The sequence below is a fragment of the Leptidea sinapis genome, chromosome 40 (genome assembly GCF_905404315.1).
Source record: "Leptidea sinapis chromosome 40, ilLepSina1.1, whole genome shotgun sequence".
NCBI classification, from domain to species: domain Eukaryota; kingdom Metazoa; phylum Arthropoda; class Insecta; order Lepidoptera; family Pieridae; genus Leptidea; species Leptidea sinapis.
Window position 1 is genome coordinate 5,668,544 of NC_066304.1, and position 17,480 is coordinate 5,686,023.

General features: G+C 36.5%; 1 protein-coding gene and 1 long non-coding RNA gene across 2 annotated transcripts in view; both read left to right on the forward strand.

Annotated features, from left to right (window-relative positions):
* LOC126976380 (protein lin-10-like) overlaps positions 1 to 17,480 on the forward strand; it is a 222,462-nt gene that overhangs the window by 162,177 nt on the left and 42,805 nt on the right. Inside the window, exons 4-9 of the mRNA XM_050824680.1 lie at positions 43 to 189; positions 12,150 to 12,278; positions 13,827 to 13,989; positions 14,616 to 14,688; positions 15,728 to 16,050; positions 16,642 to 16,794. Coding sequence (XP_050680637.1) covers positions 68 to 189; positions 12,150 to 12,278; positions 13,827 to 13,989; positions 14,616 to 14,688; positions 15,728 to 16,050; positions 16,642 to 16,794 — 963 coding nt within the window. The 5' untranslated portion in view covers positions 43 to 67. The remainder of the gene's footprint in view (positions 1 to 42; positions 190 to 12,149; positions 12,279 to 13,826; positions 13,990 to 14,615; positions 14,689 to 15,727; positions 16,051 to 16,641; positions 16,795 to 17,480) is intronic.
* The window catches only part of LOC126976452 (uncharacterized), a 160,865-nt gene that overhangs the window by 100,580 nt on the left and 42,805 nt on the right, over positions 1 to 17,480 (forward strand). The window lies entirely within an intron of this gene.

The window sequence follows — 17,480 nt, forward strand, 5'->3', positions numbered from 1 at the left end:
ATGATGGCATAGCTTTAGATATGAATTGATATTGTTGTGCAGGTGAAGGAGTGAGGGCTGAGGCGCCATGAGCGCGGGAGTGTTGCGGAGCGGCGCCGCGGGCGACGCCACGCCCGGCTCCGACGGCGACCCCATCACGCGTCTGTTCCCCAAGTGTAGGCCCAAGTACGCGGGCCAGCATCACGAAAGGTAAGCTCCTCCTACGCTTTAATGTGCCACACTTCTGGCGCCAATTGATGGGAGGTAGATACCTATACCTAAGGAAACGTTGTGGTCTGAAAGACGATGTTGTGACAAAAATCGAGAACGGTATGCTGAGATGGTTTGGCCATGTCGAGAGAATGAATGAAGAACGATTGACGAAAAAAGTGTATGAGGCTAGTGTGAATGAAAGTGTTGGAAGGGGTAAACCTAGGCGGACGTTTCGAGACCAAATCAGGGACGTCTTGAAAAAAGGCCAAGGCAAGAGAGCCCTAAATCGAAGAGCATGTATGAAAGGAATATTGAAAGTGGACGAAGCGAAACAAGTATGTAAGGATCGTAGAAAGTGGAAAGAAGTGGTTTCTGCCTACCCCTACGGGAAAGAGGCTTGATTATATGTATACAGTATGTAGATACCTATATGAAATTTGCCACAAAAAATAGTTTTTTGTCGTGGCAAAGCCTTCTCAACCGACTACACAAAACGTCAAGTAAACGTATTCCAAAATAAAGGGGTAGTAAGTGGCGACCACGTACTAGAGGATAAAGTGGTAATAGACCCCCACAAGATGGACCAATGATCTGGTCAAGATCGCCGGGATAGTTTGGATAAGGCAGCGCAGGACCGATCTTCGTGGAGATTTGGTGATGCCTTTGTCCAGCAGTGGACGTCTTTCGGCTGAATTGGCACAAAACGGAGATGGTTTTCTCACTTTGTGTATTATTTGTATACTCAGATCTCCGACAAATTTTCAATTTGAATTTCATCAATAGACAGGCTACAATAGATAGTTGAAGAAATACTTCTATTCAAGTCACAATCAGGTTGGGCCTTTTTTTATGGAGTTTTGCTTTTTTATATAGTGTGATGAACGGTGAGTGGCAAGTGAGAGATGTTACTATTGTTAATGATGATAAACTATATGAATAAGTAAAACTTATACAATCTCTACTAATATTATAAACGTGAATGTGTTTTTTTGTTACGCTTTTACGCCGGAGCTACTGAACCGATTTTGATGAAATTTGGTACAGCGATACACTAGAGCTTGGGAAAGGACATAGGCTTCATTTTATCCCGAAAAAATCCATGGTTCTAACTAAACCTACCATTCGTATTGACCAATGGTAGTTTAAGTTTGCCATAGCAATCTTCCTCAAAATAAGATTCATATATTATGTTGGCAACGGGGGCGAAAACGGGAACCGAAACTGGAATAGGACATGAGATAATCTGCAATTCCAAACTTGCTTATTACTTTTAAAAACCTTTTATCTACGTGGACGAAGTCGCGGGCATCAGCTAGTTAGTTAGTTAGGGCATAAAGAACTTAATGTAGCATCAACAAAGTAAATCTTCCAAAATAAGCCTATCTGAAGTACCGTGTGCGTAACACCGTAAAGTTCCGATTCCGTCACGCTGGCAACTGATTCATTAAATGTAACGTAGAACTCGTAATTACAGTCATCAAATAGGGTCTAGTCCGACGCAAATGTTAATTCCGCTTGTTTTTTTTGTCACATCTTTAGTTACCTACTGTTTTGTAACAAGGTATTAAGAATAAGGATAAGAAAAATTTATTGCATGGCAATTTAAATACTTCGTACATATATTCCAAATCTAAACTTAATGAAATATGCTCTGTGGCAAAAGAAAAGGCCGACGCTCAGCTTTTACTTTAATTCAGTAGTGGCTGCAGCGCTGATTTTCAGCATCTACCTGGGTAACTGTTGGAGTGCCAGTATATATATATATATATATAATATATTAAAGTAGTGTACATTGTATCTGTGGCTAAGATTGGTTCTTGTACTCGGTATATATAAGTTTTTTATATTCGTAATTCATCATACATAAATACTTCGTAGCAAACGCAACTCATATGACTTCATTATAACTGAAATTAAGTTGACACTTTTGAAAGATCACAATATGTGCCATTCCAATGTGTCGTGCGCAGTGAGAATCGTGACGGTGTATTACACAACACTTAAAACCTTCTCCTCGTTCCGTTATTTATTTTGACTTACTGTTCCTTCTTTTACTATTGTATAGTGGTCTGTAAATAAACCTTCAATTTATTTCTTCTATCTGACTATGAGGCTGTGGACTTTGAGCAGCGCAAGCAATCAACGAAACAGCATGAAACGTCCGTCCTCTGTGGTCGATTTCTTGAACGCCATTATACTTGTCCACTCGACTCAAATGGTTTAATTTTCGATATAACATTTAACAATTAAATACGATGCAATTTATGATTGTCGTGCACACCTACAAAAGGCGAGCTTCTCATTCGTACCCAAATATGTAAGGGAGTCTGTAAGGGAGTTAAAATGGTAGCACATTTTCATAGAATATTCTATAACGTTCTCAACTAAAGCGGTTCTAGTACGCGGCTATGGGTACGTAAACAAGCAAATTATGATGTTAACGATACAGTGATTTATATGTATATTATAGTCTCTGTGTGCGGCTGGCTTGTCTTTATTTACACCGTGTTGCCGCCGAGAAATATTACTTCTTTGACCCAAATGAATTAAGATTTTGATTTGATTTGATACCCGTTCTAGCGGATCATTTTTGCTCTTAATAGTGATTTTCATTATTATAACACTAGAAATAAGGGATTGCTTGTAACTAATTCTAGTAGGCTTCATAAGATACATAATAGCTTTGATGGTAAACGTATACACTTCTATAATAAAGTCCCGGCCACTGTTCAGGCATTATCTATAAATAAATTTCAATATTTTATAAGAAAAATGGCTCTGTCGTAAAACCTTTTACTCCATTGCTGAATATCTAAGTGATCGGACAGCCTGGGACTAGATTGTGATTATTTTATAGAGATAGAAATGGCTGTACAATATTGTATATTTTTATTGAAAAGAGCGCAAGAAAAGAATGCTGGGAGAGTTTCTTGCGCCGCTTCTTCTCTCTCAGAGCGCCATTTGTTTCCGAAGCGGTAGTAGTATCTAGTAGTTATTAGAAATGACATCAAAAAGAATTCTATAGGAATGAATTTTGAGAAAATAAATGCCTTTTATGCCTTTTATTGCTATCCAGCCATTTCATGACTGACTCACAGCCCAGACGGCTATAACCAACAACGACATTTTAATGAGTCTCTTCTTTCATGATACAATAGGAACAGAATATACCTTATTACAGAATCACCTATTAACCCAACTACTGACCCTAGTTCAGGCAAGTTAAAAAAGGCAACGACATGTTTTATAAGTTAAGAAGTGATGAGACCAGCAAGACTTTCATATGATATGCCCTGAACAGTGCAGCTCAGGATTTTGTTGCACTCGATATTTTTGGACAAAACACGTTGATTTGTTAGCCTAGTAATTTCACTTACTGCGGTGCCCTTCAAAACGAAACACATATAGTTGTTGAAATTTCGTAGACGAATATAAAAGCATAGAAAAAAAAATTTTGATAGACTATTCTATAACGTTCCCAAATAAAGCAGATCAGACAAGCAAATTATAATGTTAATTTTGTGTTCTTACTAGCACTAACGATAGAGTGTTTTTGATATTATCATCTCTGTGTGCGGCTGGCTGGTCTTTATTTACACTGTGTTGCCGCCGACAAACTGTTCACAAATTTTCTGTTAAGAGTATATATAATTTCTTTTAAGATACACGTAGCAATGCACAAATAAAATTTTGTATGTGAAATAGATGAGATGAAAGCACCAGCACTGAGCAATCGAGCGCATTTATGTAATAGTGAAAATTGTAGTTTTTGTTTATTTAATAATTATTAGAATTTGTTTTTTTTTTAAATGTTGCTTTAGTGTCTCGAAATTCCAAATTTTATTCCAAAATAATAATAGCTTATTAATTTTAGTTAATTTTAATTAGCGCTAAGAAATTAAAATAGAGTCAGATTCAGACATTTTTTTCACCATGAAAATATACTGAGATTTTTAAAATCCTTCTTCGGTGCTTACTTTGAAAAAAATATATTTTTTTTCTTATATCATGTAGTTCATAAAACAATAGATTTATTTGAAGTTTTAAAAATATAGCTTTTTACTATAACATTAAGCTATAGTTTTCTGTATGTTACTTGAAAATTCCATTAATTCGTTCGATCAAAGACGGCGAGCGTACATTTTGACGCGGCTTTGTACACAGCAGGATGTTCTTAAAAAATCGTTTATTCATTATTGTTTTTCAATATGAATATTTGATATAAACAGCTAATAATTTTCTCAATTCTTACTCCAAAAAATTTTAGTTCTGCATTGATCGAATATTTTTTTTTATTTCTCGTGCTATTTTATGTTTGTAGAACAAACAATACTGTACAATAAAGAATGAAATTCATATTAAATACAACCAATGACAATATTATTATACCGCATAATTTGTGTTCATTTAGTCTGAAGTATGATACAAATAGTCTAGTTGACCAACGTAGACAACAGCATTGTAAAAATTCATTCAGCATCCTCATAATTTTTCCCCAAAGACCCAAAAGAAGAATAGCTAGCTTCAAAATATACTCTCCATTATAGCCCTGCAATAGTCGGCGTGATAGGATATTAATTCCTTTCAAATATGAAGTGCGGGTTTCAGATTTCACTCTAAATTTGTACATCTTGAATGAGCTTCCTTGTGCGGTGTTTCCGGGACGATACGACATGGGTACCTTCAAAAAAAGCGCGTACACCTTCCTTAAAGGCCGGCAACACTCTTGTGATTCCTCTGGTGTTGCAAGAGAATGTGGGCGGTGGTGGTCACTTAACACCAGGTGACCCGTACGCTCGTTTGTCTTGCTATTCCATAAAATAAACATCTCTCCGGTATATAAGAACTCGAAGTATAAATGATGTTGCTAAAGTTGGTAAAGACGATTCTACTCCACACAGTTTATCTAATGCACCTAGAGTCTGCCTCAGAGTGTTTACTGGTGGAGGGACAAATTAGAAATAGTGTCAACAGCTCTGAACTAAGTGGATTGAAACAAACACTTAATGTTACGAGGATCTTGCAACAATACATCAGTGAAAACCGCATTCAAATCGTTTAAATTAAAATTCAAAAACTAGTTTTTTCGCCTCGGTTATAAAAGTAAGTAAGTGATATTAGTCTTTCTGAATAAATATTTAATATAGGGACAATGGCATTCAACTATGGGGAACTGCCAGTGACAGCAACATAATATGTCTTCAAAGAGCACAAAATAGTATCTTGCGGACAGTACTAAATGCACACTGGTTTGCTCGCAATGACGAGACACATAATTATCTGGACATAATACTGCCCACTATAAAGGAGGAAATAAAAAAACATTCCAGACGCTACGCCGAACGCCTAGCCACTCACCCAAATCCCTTGGCTACTAAACTGCTCGAGTCCTCTCAAGCCATGAGAAGACTAAAACGAAAGCAAGTCTCATTAGAATAAGGGCTGGTTGAGGCGATGGCTTTCAAAACCCAAATCGTTTAACCAAACTCTACGGAACTGATTATAGTCGTTACCGACTGATGGCAGTTAATAATATTATAAAAAAAAATATAGGGACAAGGTACATCTTCGATAGTATTAAATGTTTAACCAATGGGATACTCCTTTGCACAGGATGCCGGCTAGTTTATGGATACAACGGCGCCTATTTCTGCTCTGAAGCAGTAATGTGTAAACATTACTGTGTTTCTGTCTGAAGGATGCCGTAGCTATTGAAATTACTGGGCAAATGTTAAGTGTAGTGCCGCTAAGAATTTTTGGGTTTTTCAAGAATTCTGAGCGGCACTGCATTGTAATGGACAACGTGCATCAATTTCCATTAGCTGAAAGTCCTGCTCGTCTCGTCCCATATTTTCATAAAAAAATGTATATACTGCAGTATAAAAAGATATAATAACCCGTCCTGATTCCTGCGTCTAACTCTATAATATAACGTCCCCCAGGTTCATTGTCCTGAACGACCCTTTAGATTTCAAAGTATTTGTTCAGCAAATGAAACTATTTCTATTTAATCTATAGCAGAGTTTAATCACCCTTTCGCGTGCACGAATGCTAGCAGCCGAGACCTGCACGTAATGACCTAGTTGAGTCTAAAACTTCGATTTGCGTCGACTCACCGCAAGTTCTTGGGTTCTAAGCCATACTAATCACGGAGAGGGCTGAAGCCAACTGATTAGTATAACGTTTTGCTAGCGATTTTTTTTTTATTTAGTTTTGAATTTGCTGTAAATGCTTAAACTTTTGCTTCTTTTGTCGGCTCCGTATCTGATAGTCCATTCCTGATTAGTATTAAATAATCTTTGCTTAAAATTAATTTTTAATTTATTTTTGATGTTGCTGTAAACGCTTTAAAATTTTGCTTCTTTTTTGAATTCCGTTTACGAATTACCACTCCACTGTCCGTCTGTCCGTCGGTAGAGAACTGAAATTTTGACAGATTGTGTTTAAGTGTTTTTATTTGTTGTTATAACAACAAATAAAAAACTAAGATGGCGCACTCCAAATTTTCTTTTGCAAATGGTAATAACGAGCGCCCTCTCTTGTTCCTTCTAAAACCCCAGATGGTGAATTCCACATTATTACATGTTATGCCCTCCTTTCCTGTTCCATTCACAAAAGTTTTTTAAATGTGGTATATTAACTATACCTATAGGTGTAGGTAACCTTGTGTGAGCAGTCCCACTCGCACTCGACCGATTTTTCCCATGTGGATAGATTTGCTTGTAGTGTCTACAACTTGTCAAGTCTACCTTGTACAATATTTTCGAGCATGTAGACTTTAAATTAATGGATAGAAGATTTAAAATTTAAAGCCTGTCACCACAGAGCTCCCCGCCCGCGATTTACCAATGTGTTTTCGAATTTAGAATCCATATGTACGTTTATTTCACGATTTATAATGTTGGCAACGCTCTTTTGTTTTCTCTGGTGTCACAAGAGAGTTTGTGCCTCGGTGATCACATACCATCAGGTGACCCGTATGTATAGTCGTTTGCCCTCCTTTTCCAAAAATTTTTTTTTTTATTTTTTCACTAGAGAGGCTCACGGCCTGGGGATTAGTGAGGCAACCGCCCATGAACATCCGCAACAACAAGTGTCAAGGGATGAGCTGCCGGCCCTAAAGGTGGGCGTATTCTCTATTCTTGAAGGTCCCAAAGTCGTATCGGTTCAGGAACACAGCAGCCGGTAATTCATTTCACAAAGTGACTGTCCGAGACAAGAAATTTGTTGAAAAACGCGCGATAGTGAAATGCCAGACGTCAACGTGATGCTGGTGGTTTATTTTGACCGTAATGTCTGGTGGTGGAATTCGGCCGCTGGAATCAAACCGAAGAGCTCCCCTGAGCACGCCCCGTGATAAATGCGGTAGAAGATGCAGAGAGAACCCACATCTACGCAACGCCAAAGAACCAAGCCCATCGGAGATGACTTTATCGTAGATGATTCGTATTGGGTCTTGTGTCTTGGAACTTGTGTCTTCTTGGGGTTGAATTGGACAAAATTTTGTCGGCCCCATTCCGAGACTTTGCAAAGCATAGTCTCGATTTCAGACACAAGTTTGTTCGGGTTCACGTCGACGCTATCCCGGGACGTGTTGGCTGCATAGCAATGACTACTGCTGATTTGCGGCATATCATTGATACGCAGAAGAAACAGTGTAGGGGACAGTACCGCAGCCTTGCGGGACTCCAGCGTTTATGGGTTTTATGTCGGAGCATGCTCCGTTGATGATAACCTTGATGCTCCGATCGTCTCAAATGCTGGTGACCCATTGCACAACTTCTTGGGAAGCCCAAGGATGGCAGATTCGCTGTAAGCGCTTTATGCCCCGATCGAAGGCTTTCGCTATATCCAAACTCACCGCCAACGCTCTCCCTTCAACTCAACCACTTCCGCCGATTTAGATTGAGTGGATTGAGAGGTATGCAATATGCATGCATAGTGGTATATCAGTTTGCTACCGGGGTCAGTAGAATAGTAGTAACTACCCGTCTTGCCGGGTCTTACATACATACATATAATAATTTTCTGTGCCCCAGAACGGTATACAAATGTATTTATGACTAACCTGCCATGATGCCATGATAACCTGACATGGAGGTGCATTGAATCATTGCTTAATGGAATATATCTTTTTCTTGGCACTTTGCACTTATCAACAACCCTCATTTTCAACATTCATTTTTCCAAGTGATTAGTGACCCTGCCCACTGAGCTAGAGGTTCCGGGTTCGAATCTCAGAATGTATGATAATAATGGATGTTTGTTTCCGAGTCATAAATGGTTATTATGTATTGTGTATTTTTAAGTAAGTATATCGTATTAAATACATTGTTGTCTTGCATAGTACGGCTGTGCCTAGTTTAGTATAAAATTCGTGAATATTAAAAATTTAATTCACCTATATTGTCAAATCAAATCAAAATAACTTTATTCATGTAGGTCACGGAAATGACACTTATGACTTAAAAAATATTTTTTCTTATTGAATCTACCGCTACTTCGTAAAGGCTTGAGTTAGTGAGAAGAAGTAGCAAGAAACTCATTGCCACTCTTTTAAATCAAGATTTACATTTTCATTGTCATTTCACAAATCATTTCAATTACAATATAATATGAAAAGTAATGCAACAAACATACTCAAACGTCAAATAGTCAATGCCTTACGTCAAAAAAGTAAATGTAAATTAGTACAAAACAAAATTTATTCAGTACAGTAGCTGCATCATCCACACACACCGTAAATAAATAAAGTTATGTGAACATTTTATAAGGGATTATATATATAAAAAAATATATAATAACTATTAAGAATCTGCAGCCGAGCCTCCCGCAACAGGATCATCCTGCCAACACAAATAACGCCCGTTCACGAGCATGATGCATGAGCCAGCCATCGCCTCCCTCAACCATATTTTAGGGAAGCAACGACCCGTCCCATGTCGCCGCCACAAGCAGTGGCATTTAAGCGAGCATGATGAAAACTGTCACATAAACCAAATAACAAAAACACGAATGTTCATTCAATCTCATTAAATCTATTTTCACTCATTCTTCTACATGACCGAACCATCTCGTGATCCGTGAGTTCCAAGTCACTGTGTTTAATTAATATCAGCGCGGCAACACATGGGCTTGACACATCACTAAAAATGCTTCATGCTCAACCCTTAACAAAAAGCCCTTACAAGTATTTATTTTACTTGCGAGAAATTGGAAAAAATTGCTATTTATGAAATCTAAAATTATTAACACTTGCAAGTTTAAGAAAATATTATTGTATTGATTTCCTTTGAAGTATTCTAGGAATTATTGAGTCTATAATTCAAAAGTTCACCCCAAGATGCATCACGATATTATTCTAGTATCTTGACGGAAATACTTTGAAAACTCGTAAATCAAAAAGATGTGCTGTTCTGGCAGGAACGAATGCGAGAAACAATATCTCAGTGTCGATTATTTTGGATTATTGATAGATTTTGTATTTCATATTAGGTATAATAATGATAGGCAGTTTTGATGATGTTTGAAATAGAACTATATGTTTTTTTAACTCCATGAGAATCTTGAAATGCTTAAATAAATTTAATAAACATCTACATACAGGGCCTCCCAGACGTTTGAAACAGAGCTAGATGCTTTATGGGAATCTTGAAAAGCTTTAATTGATTTCATTTACATATTCATACAGGGTCTCCCAGACGTTTGAAACAGAGCTAGATGCTTTATAAGATTATTGAAAATCTTTAATTGATTTAATTTACATCTTCATACAGGGCCTCCCAGACGTTTGAAACAGAGCTAGATGCTTTATGGGAATCTTGAAAAGCTTTAATTGATTTAATTTACATATTCATACAGGGTCTCCCAGACGTTTGAAACAGAGCTAGATGCTTTATAAGATTATTGAAAATCTTTAATTGATTTAATTTACATCTTCATACAGGGCCTCCCAGACGTTTGAAACAGAGCTAGATGCTTTATGGGAATCTTGAAAAGCTTTAATTGATTTAATTTACATATTCATACAGGGTCTCCCAGACGTTTGAAACAGAGCTAGATGCTTTATAAGATTATTGAAAATCTTTAATTGATTTAATTTACATCTTCATACAGGGTCTCCCAGACGTTTGAAACATAGCTAGATGCTTTATGGAATCTTGAAAAGCTTTAATTGATTTAATTTACATATTCATACAGGGTCTCCCAGACGTTTGAAACATAGCTAGATGCTTTATGGAATCTTGAAAAGCTTTAATTGATTTAATTTACATATTCATACAGGGTCTCCCAGACGTTTGAAACAGAGCTAGATGGTTTATGGAATCTTGAAAGGCTTTAATTAAATTAATTTACATATTCATACAGGGTCTCCCAGACGTTTGAAACAGAGCTAGATGCTTTATGGGAATCTTGAAAAGCTTTAATTGATTTAATTAACATCTCCATACAGGGTCTCCCAGACGTTTGAAACAGAGCTAGATGCTTTATGGGAATCTTGAAAAGCTTTAATTGATTTAATTTACATATTCATACAGGGTCTCCCAGACGTTTGAAACAGAGCTAGATGCTTTATGGGAATCTTGAAAGGCTTTAATTAAATTAATTGACATATTCATACAGGGTCTCCCAGACGTTTGAAACAGAGCTAGATGCTTTATGGGAATCTTGAAAAGCTTTAATTGATTTAATTTACATATTCATACAGGGTCTCCCAGACGTTTGAAACAGAGCTAGATGGTTTATGGAATCTTGAAAGGCTTTAATTAAATTAATTTACATATTCATACAGGGTCTCCCAGACGTTTGAAACAGAGCTAGATGCTTTATGGGAATCTTGAAAGGCTTTATTTGAATTAATTTACATATTCATACTGGGTCTCGCAGACGTTTGAAACAGAACTAGATGCTTTATGGGAATCTTGAAAAGCTTTAATTGAATTAATTTACATATTCATACAGGGTCTCCCAGACGTTTGAAACAGAGCTAGATGCTTTATGGGAATCTTGAAAAGCTTTAATTGATTTAATTAACATCTCCATACAGGGTCTCCCAGACGTTTGAAACAGAGCTAGATGCTTTATGGGAATCTTGAAAAGCTTTAATTGATTTAATTTACATATTCATACAGGGTCTCCCAGACGTTTGAAACAGAGCTAGATGCTTTATGGGAATCTTGAAAGGCTTTAATTAAATTAATTGACATATTCATACAGGGTCTCCCAGACGTTTGAAACAGAGCTAGATGCTTTATAGGAATCTTGAAAGACTTTAATTGAATTAATTTACATATTCATACAGGGTCTCGCAGACTTTAGAAACAGAACTAGATGCTTTATGGGAATCTTGAACGGCTTTAATTGATTTAATTTACATCTTCATACAGGGTTCCCAGACGTTTGAAACAGAGCTAGATGCTTTATGGGAATCTTGAAAAGCTTTAATTGATTTAATTTACATATTCATACAGGGTCTCCCAGACGTTTGAAACAGAGCTAGATGCTTTATGGGAATCTTGAAAGGCTTTAATTGAATTAATTTACATATTCATACAGGGTCTCCCAGACGTTTGAAACAGAGCTAGATGCTTTATGGGAATCTTGAAAAACTTTAATTGATTTAATTTATATCTACATACAGGATGACCCGGTAGGAGTCGAGGAACGGCATGGAGGTGATAGAAGGGAGATTTTTTAGCTGTATTAGGTGCGTTCGATAGGAGTTGTGTGACCTTATTATTTTTTTTTGAATTGTTATTAAATATAGATATTTTAGGATAAAATTCCGCAATGGGTTTCCACAATTTTTGGGTTTTTCAAGAATCCTGAGCGGCACTGTATTGTAATGGGCAGGGCGTATCAATTACCATCAGCTGAATGCCCTGCTCGTCTCGTCCCTCATTGTCATAAAAAATTACAGTTTAAAATATTATACAGTGTATAATTTTACGTTTCAGACTGAATTCTGGTATAGAGAGCCGAGATATGAACAATTACATCAACAACGCGTCTTCGGACGACGAGCGTGATAACGACGGCCATGTCATACTCAACAACAAGGGAGCCTATAAGCTAAGGGATTCTAGGTAAGAAGTCAATTTGATTGATAAATTAATCATTTCATAATTACACAATCTAAAATTTGTATACCATTTTGATTGTATTGAAGACGAACTTACAGGAACACCGATTCTATTAAATAGAAACTTCGATAGTGAAAGTTTTTGAAAAATAATAATATAATATATGAACTGATGAAAATATTCGCAGTAACTTTTTATGTTTTTCGCTGTATGTCAAATCAGCAAGAAAGTTGCCATGAGACTTTAATTGGGTTTTGGTGGTGAAGATGAAGATGAATTGTTATAGTCGTGGTTAGTGGTTATTTCTGTAAAGATTTTCGTAAAGGTCGTCCGGCGATAGCTGTTAGTAAAACTGATATTGATACCATACGCCAACTGATAAAAAACAATACAATATGTCAGTAAATTCGTTCTGTATTAGGTATTGATATGAAACAAAGTGGGCGAAAAACCTCTCTGTGTCGCTTCTTCACATAGAGTAGCGCTCGGCCGTCAGTCGCGACGTTAGTCACGTGATATTAGTTCGTTTGTTCCGGTTGTTCGGACATTCTGAGAATTTATTTCACCAAGAAATTAATTCACTGTATGTCTGTCCTTCAGCTCTATCATGTCATGTTGGCTCTCTCTCTCTCTCTTTATGTAAGAGGGGCAAATGGGCAAGAGGGTTACGTGATGGGAAGTGGTCCATGGACATCCGCAACACCAGGGATCTAGAGATGCGGTGAATGTCTTTTAGTAGGGAGTATGCTCTAAGCTCGAAAATCCCTAAGTCGTATTAGCTCTTTGTCATGTTCCAGCTAACGCGTAGCAAAATTATTATCACTATGAGATTAAAATACCTATTATGTAAATTTTCAAGCCAACACTAATATGTATTTCAGAGATCTTTCACATTATAAACAGGGAAATGTAACGAGTAATAATATATTCACTCATCGTCTTGAAAACGTATTTCTTCGGCCATAAGCTTGGGATATGCATGTACGTGGTAGTACGTACCACATCGGCAAGTTATATTAGAGCAGATTCTACTTCATAGGAGTTTTACTGGTTGCATTTTCAAATTATTCCTGTAACCGCGAATAAGTATATTCTCGTCGCTTTAGATTTAGTAATAAATCATTGGTAGGGAATATCTGGAAAATGTTTTTTGGTATACGTCAGATGCATTAAGTCCTGTAAACCATCGTACGACTTTTTCGGAGGTTGTTGCAGGTTGGAATAATTTATAACATATTACAATAATGTCTTCTACATACAACACTTTTGCTTTTATAATAACACTTGCAAACGATGAGAGAAAACTGAGATATAATATTCAGAGTCACTTTGAAAATGTTATGTGTAGAAAAACTGCGGTCGATTATATTCACGTTACTTAACAAGCAAATATTCAAAAGAGAAACGAGTTAGTGACGTAGTAGTTGTTAAATATGTTGTATTGTTACTGAAAAGTATTAAAAAAACAACACATTTCCTCTGATGAAGTGATTTAAAATATTTCATTCTAAAGTCGGTTTCTTAACTTGAACGGAGTAATCTTGTTAACAGAATAATAGAAATCGCCGGGGGCCGAGAGCTTTACTCGCAGAGTAGAACAAAGGCGGTGAGGAAATTACGGCATAACAATACACATAAGCACAACCTGAGGAACAAAATAAGGTCTATCAGCAAAGAAGCTATTGAGTATGGAATGGACAACGTTTCACACGAGGTAAGAACTACATTTTCGCATTGATAATTATTATATATTATATAACTCAGAATGCTCTGAAGTATTTATTGTTCGACGAAATTTTTACGCTAGGTTTCAGATTGTTCACTCGCACATGATTTCCAAAATTGCTTATATGGCAGATTTATACAGTATCTCCAGTACAATCGTCAGCTCAACAATGCATTCTGGTGATATCTATAATATTATAAACTAACAAATTAAACTGCCTCGGTGATACAGCTTCCAAACCTTCACGGGCCTCCGAGCAACAGTATTAAAATAAATAGCAATAAATATTACTTGTACGTTAACAAAATCAATGAAGATGGTGATCCACTCAGCAGTGTCAAGGATAGTCTTTTTTTTTTATGGAATTGGAGGACAAACGAGCGAACCTGGTGTTAAGTGATCACCCTCGCCCACATTATCTTGCAACAGAGGAATTACAAGAGCGTTGCCGGCCGAGTCTTATGAGATAGGAAACAATATGAAGGAAGCTACAAAACAAGCGCCCTGTGCCGTGCACTATCTAGTATCCAAGTAGTTACAACTTAGTAATTTATTGAATCTTAAATTGTATTTGTAGTGTCCCACTTAAATAAACACTAGTATTTTGATTTCAGATATCGCTACACCGAATTAACAGTGAGCCTAAGAAGATGATATCCAGACACACGTCGCCAACATACACGAACGGTGATAGAGATATTCTAATAGACCAAACAATGGGCATTCCCAAAAATAGTTCACCAATACTTGATCCTCATAAGACTAATGACGTTAGCGCTAAAAGTAGTCCCATCGCCGTTGTAGCCGACGGCGAGGTCGTTGTCTTTGACGGCGATGATGATTGGAAAGGTGATTTCGCTAGTTAGCAGAACGACCTGTCTTCAGTGTAGTTGCTTTATATGCTTTCAGTTTAGCATTCCCAATGATCTTTTTATCGAAACACTGAATTATTTATCATAAACATTTTAAAAGCAATCTTTTAAACAGATACACTTCTTAATCATTTTCAATATTGTTCACTTCCATTAAATTTGATTGATTTTCTTACTTGCATCAGAAACATACTTCTCTGTCTAGTGAATTTTTGTATTCTTACTAAATCAGTTCCACTTTAACTTTAATATATTAAGTATTCATCCTACCACAATGTCAAAGTAAAGTTCCTGAAAGGCTACTAAGTTTTTTTAATATTTACATTTCATCAAACGGAACTATTGACTGCGAGGTTGCCTAACTGATCTGCCAGATAAGTCATCTAGAAATTAAATATAGTGATTGTGAAAAGCAATCTGTTATATCTGGAACTTTTATGTAGCTATTAATTTATCTAGCCAATCCTTTGGTAATCTGCTACTTTACTGGGACATTGTGAAACAGCCCCTAAATACAAAATACTTTACCGATTTAAATCGTTAGGAGTGTGTTGCTTGTGTGTTGCTTATTTTGCTTCGACAGTCGTCTACTTGTAATCTGGGAGTCTATTGTGAAATTCTAACATAATTCATTTTGAATTGGAAACGACACTATTATCATATGAATTACAATCAAATTCTCAAGATCAAATTGGAAATAGAAGAACGAATAGACAAAATGAAAATGTTCGAAATTTGTAAAAGGCTTCCTGTTCTCAAATGTTTTACTTAATTGAACCTTAAATTGAACCAACTCATACAACCATATATTATTTTTCTTTTATTTTCAGTGATATTGAATTCTGTGTCTCTAGGTCTGAGGACGGAACCGGACGCTAGTGACAATGAAGTAGATATGAGTGTTAAAAGGACTTTAGACAGTTTGAAAAATGGTGATATTGACCTTGTTAATAATAAGAGTGTTACTAGTGGAAGTGATTCGAGTCCTTCGAAGGATGATGCGAGGCTTAGTGATGGCAGTGCCACGGGTGCCTGGCTTTCGGGTGATGAAGACAAGAACAGGGTGACTAGAGTGATAGGCGAACTGCCGATAGCGGAATACGAAGGGTCTCCTAGAAGATACGGAGTTGGAAGTCAGAAGAATCAACTGCGCTCACCAAGGCCAGGATTCCCGCAGGTAATTAATAATTTCTTTAACATCTAAAGTAAAATACAAAATGTATAATTGCTGGCAAAGTACACTTGATTGATCTAGTATCAGAGCATGGTGAAGGTAAATAGTTATAGGGTGACCGTAAGCTAGTTTAGTTAGACTAGAAATGGTAAACACTTATAGGCTAAGAAATAATAAACCGATTACGAGGAGGTCGGGTATGATGACGTAACCCGGGAACATAAGGGCGCGTGTACATAACACGCCTGACACATTATATAAATATTTTAAATATGGAACATGCCACAAATTACATTACATAATAAGCTTCGACTGCATTATCTATACATTGCCGCATTTACTCCAGTTGTTTAAAATATTCTTGTTCAGTAGGCGGCAATGTACAATAATTATTCAGTTCAGGTTCGATTCGGAGAGTTAAGTTGACATACTACTAGGAGAAAAGTGTGTTTAAGTTGTCTTTTAGATAACTTTTGCCGTTCCGCTATAAAACTGCGAATGATATATCCTTATATGTGTATAGAACGTCATTGATACAAACACTCAAAAACTAGGGTGAAACATTCTAAATATAGTGTAATTCATGATTCGCAGCGAATTATAACGGAGAGTAGGGACGAGACGCCCCCGCGCAGCTCCACCGCGTTCGACTATCTCTACGAGTTCTCGGAGACCAGGAAGGTACTCGAGGAGTTCTTCAAATGTCCCCAACAGCAGATCGGCACCGATGAAATTGTTAATTTTCAAGTGAGTACCGACTACTTTCAGTACATATTTATCAAGAGCTGTTAAATATAATAATTTAGGTAAATGATAAAAAAAAAGTTTTAATACATAATTCTATATCTTGCATAATTCATTTGATCGATACATCTAATCTCTTTAGACTTTTGGGTTGTTTTTCTTTTTCCCTTTTTTTTAACCTTCACTTAGTAATTCAAAACGTTTGAGTAATTTTGGTGCATCACTTAGGTATAAAAAAAATAATGTAAAATGTTGAATCTGTAAATATAGATTTAAAAGAGTTGCAATGATAGTCTTCCCACTTTTTCTCATTAAAGATCAACTTTTCCGAAGGGATGGTAAAATCTTTGACATTCATAAGTGTCATACTGACCGAAGTGAATAAATGATGTTTCTTTCTTTCAAAACACCCTGGGTTCCAATCTAGGTAGCCCACGTGCCACTTAGTAAACTTTACCACAAGAAACTCAGCGAGCAATATTTATTTGCAAAAAGAATTTAATTTATTACGTATGTTACGTAACTCAAGCCCTATAACTCAATTTACTTTAAACATTATGTTTAAATCTATTAACTGACAAATTTTTAGTATCATTTGACTGAGTATAAAGTTTTTATAAAGTCTAGTGTTCGGCACTTCGAGTTTAACCTTATTTCTTAAATTGTTATTAGGGTCGTTCACTCATAGG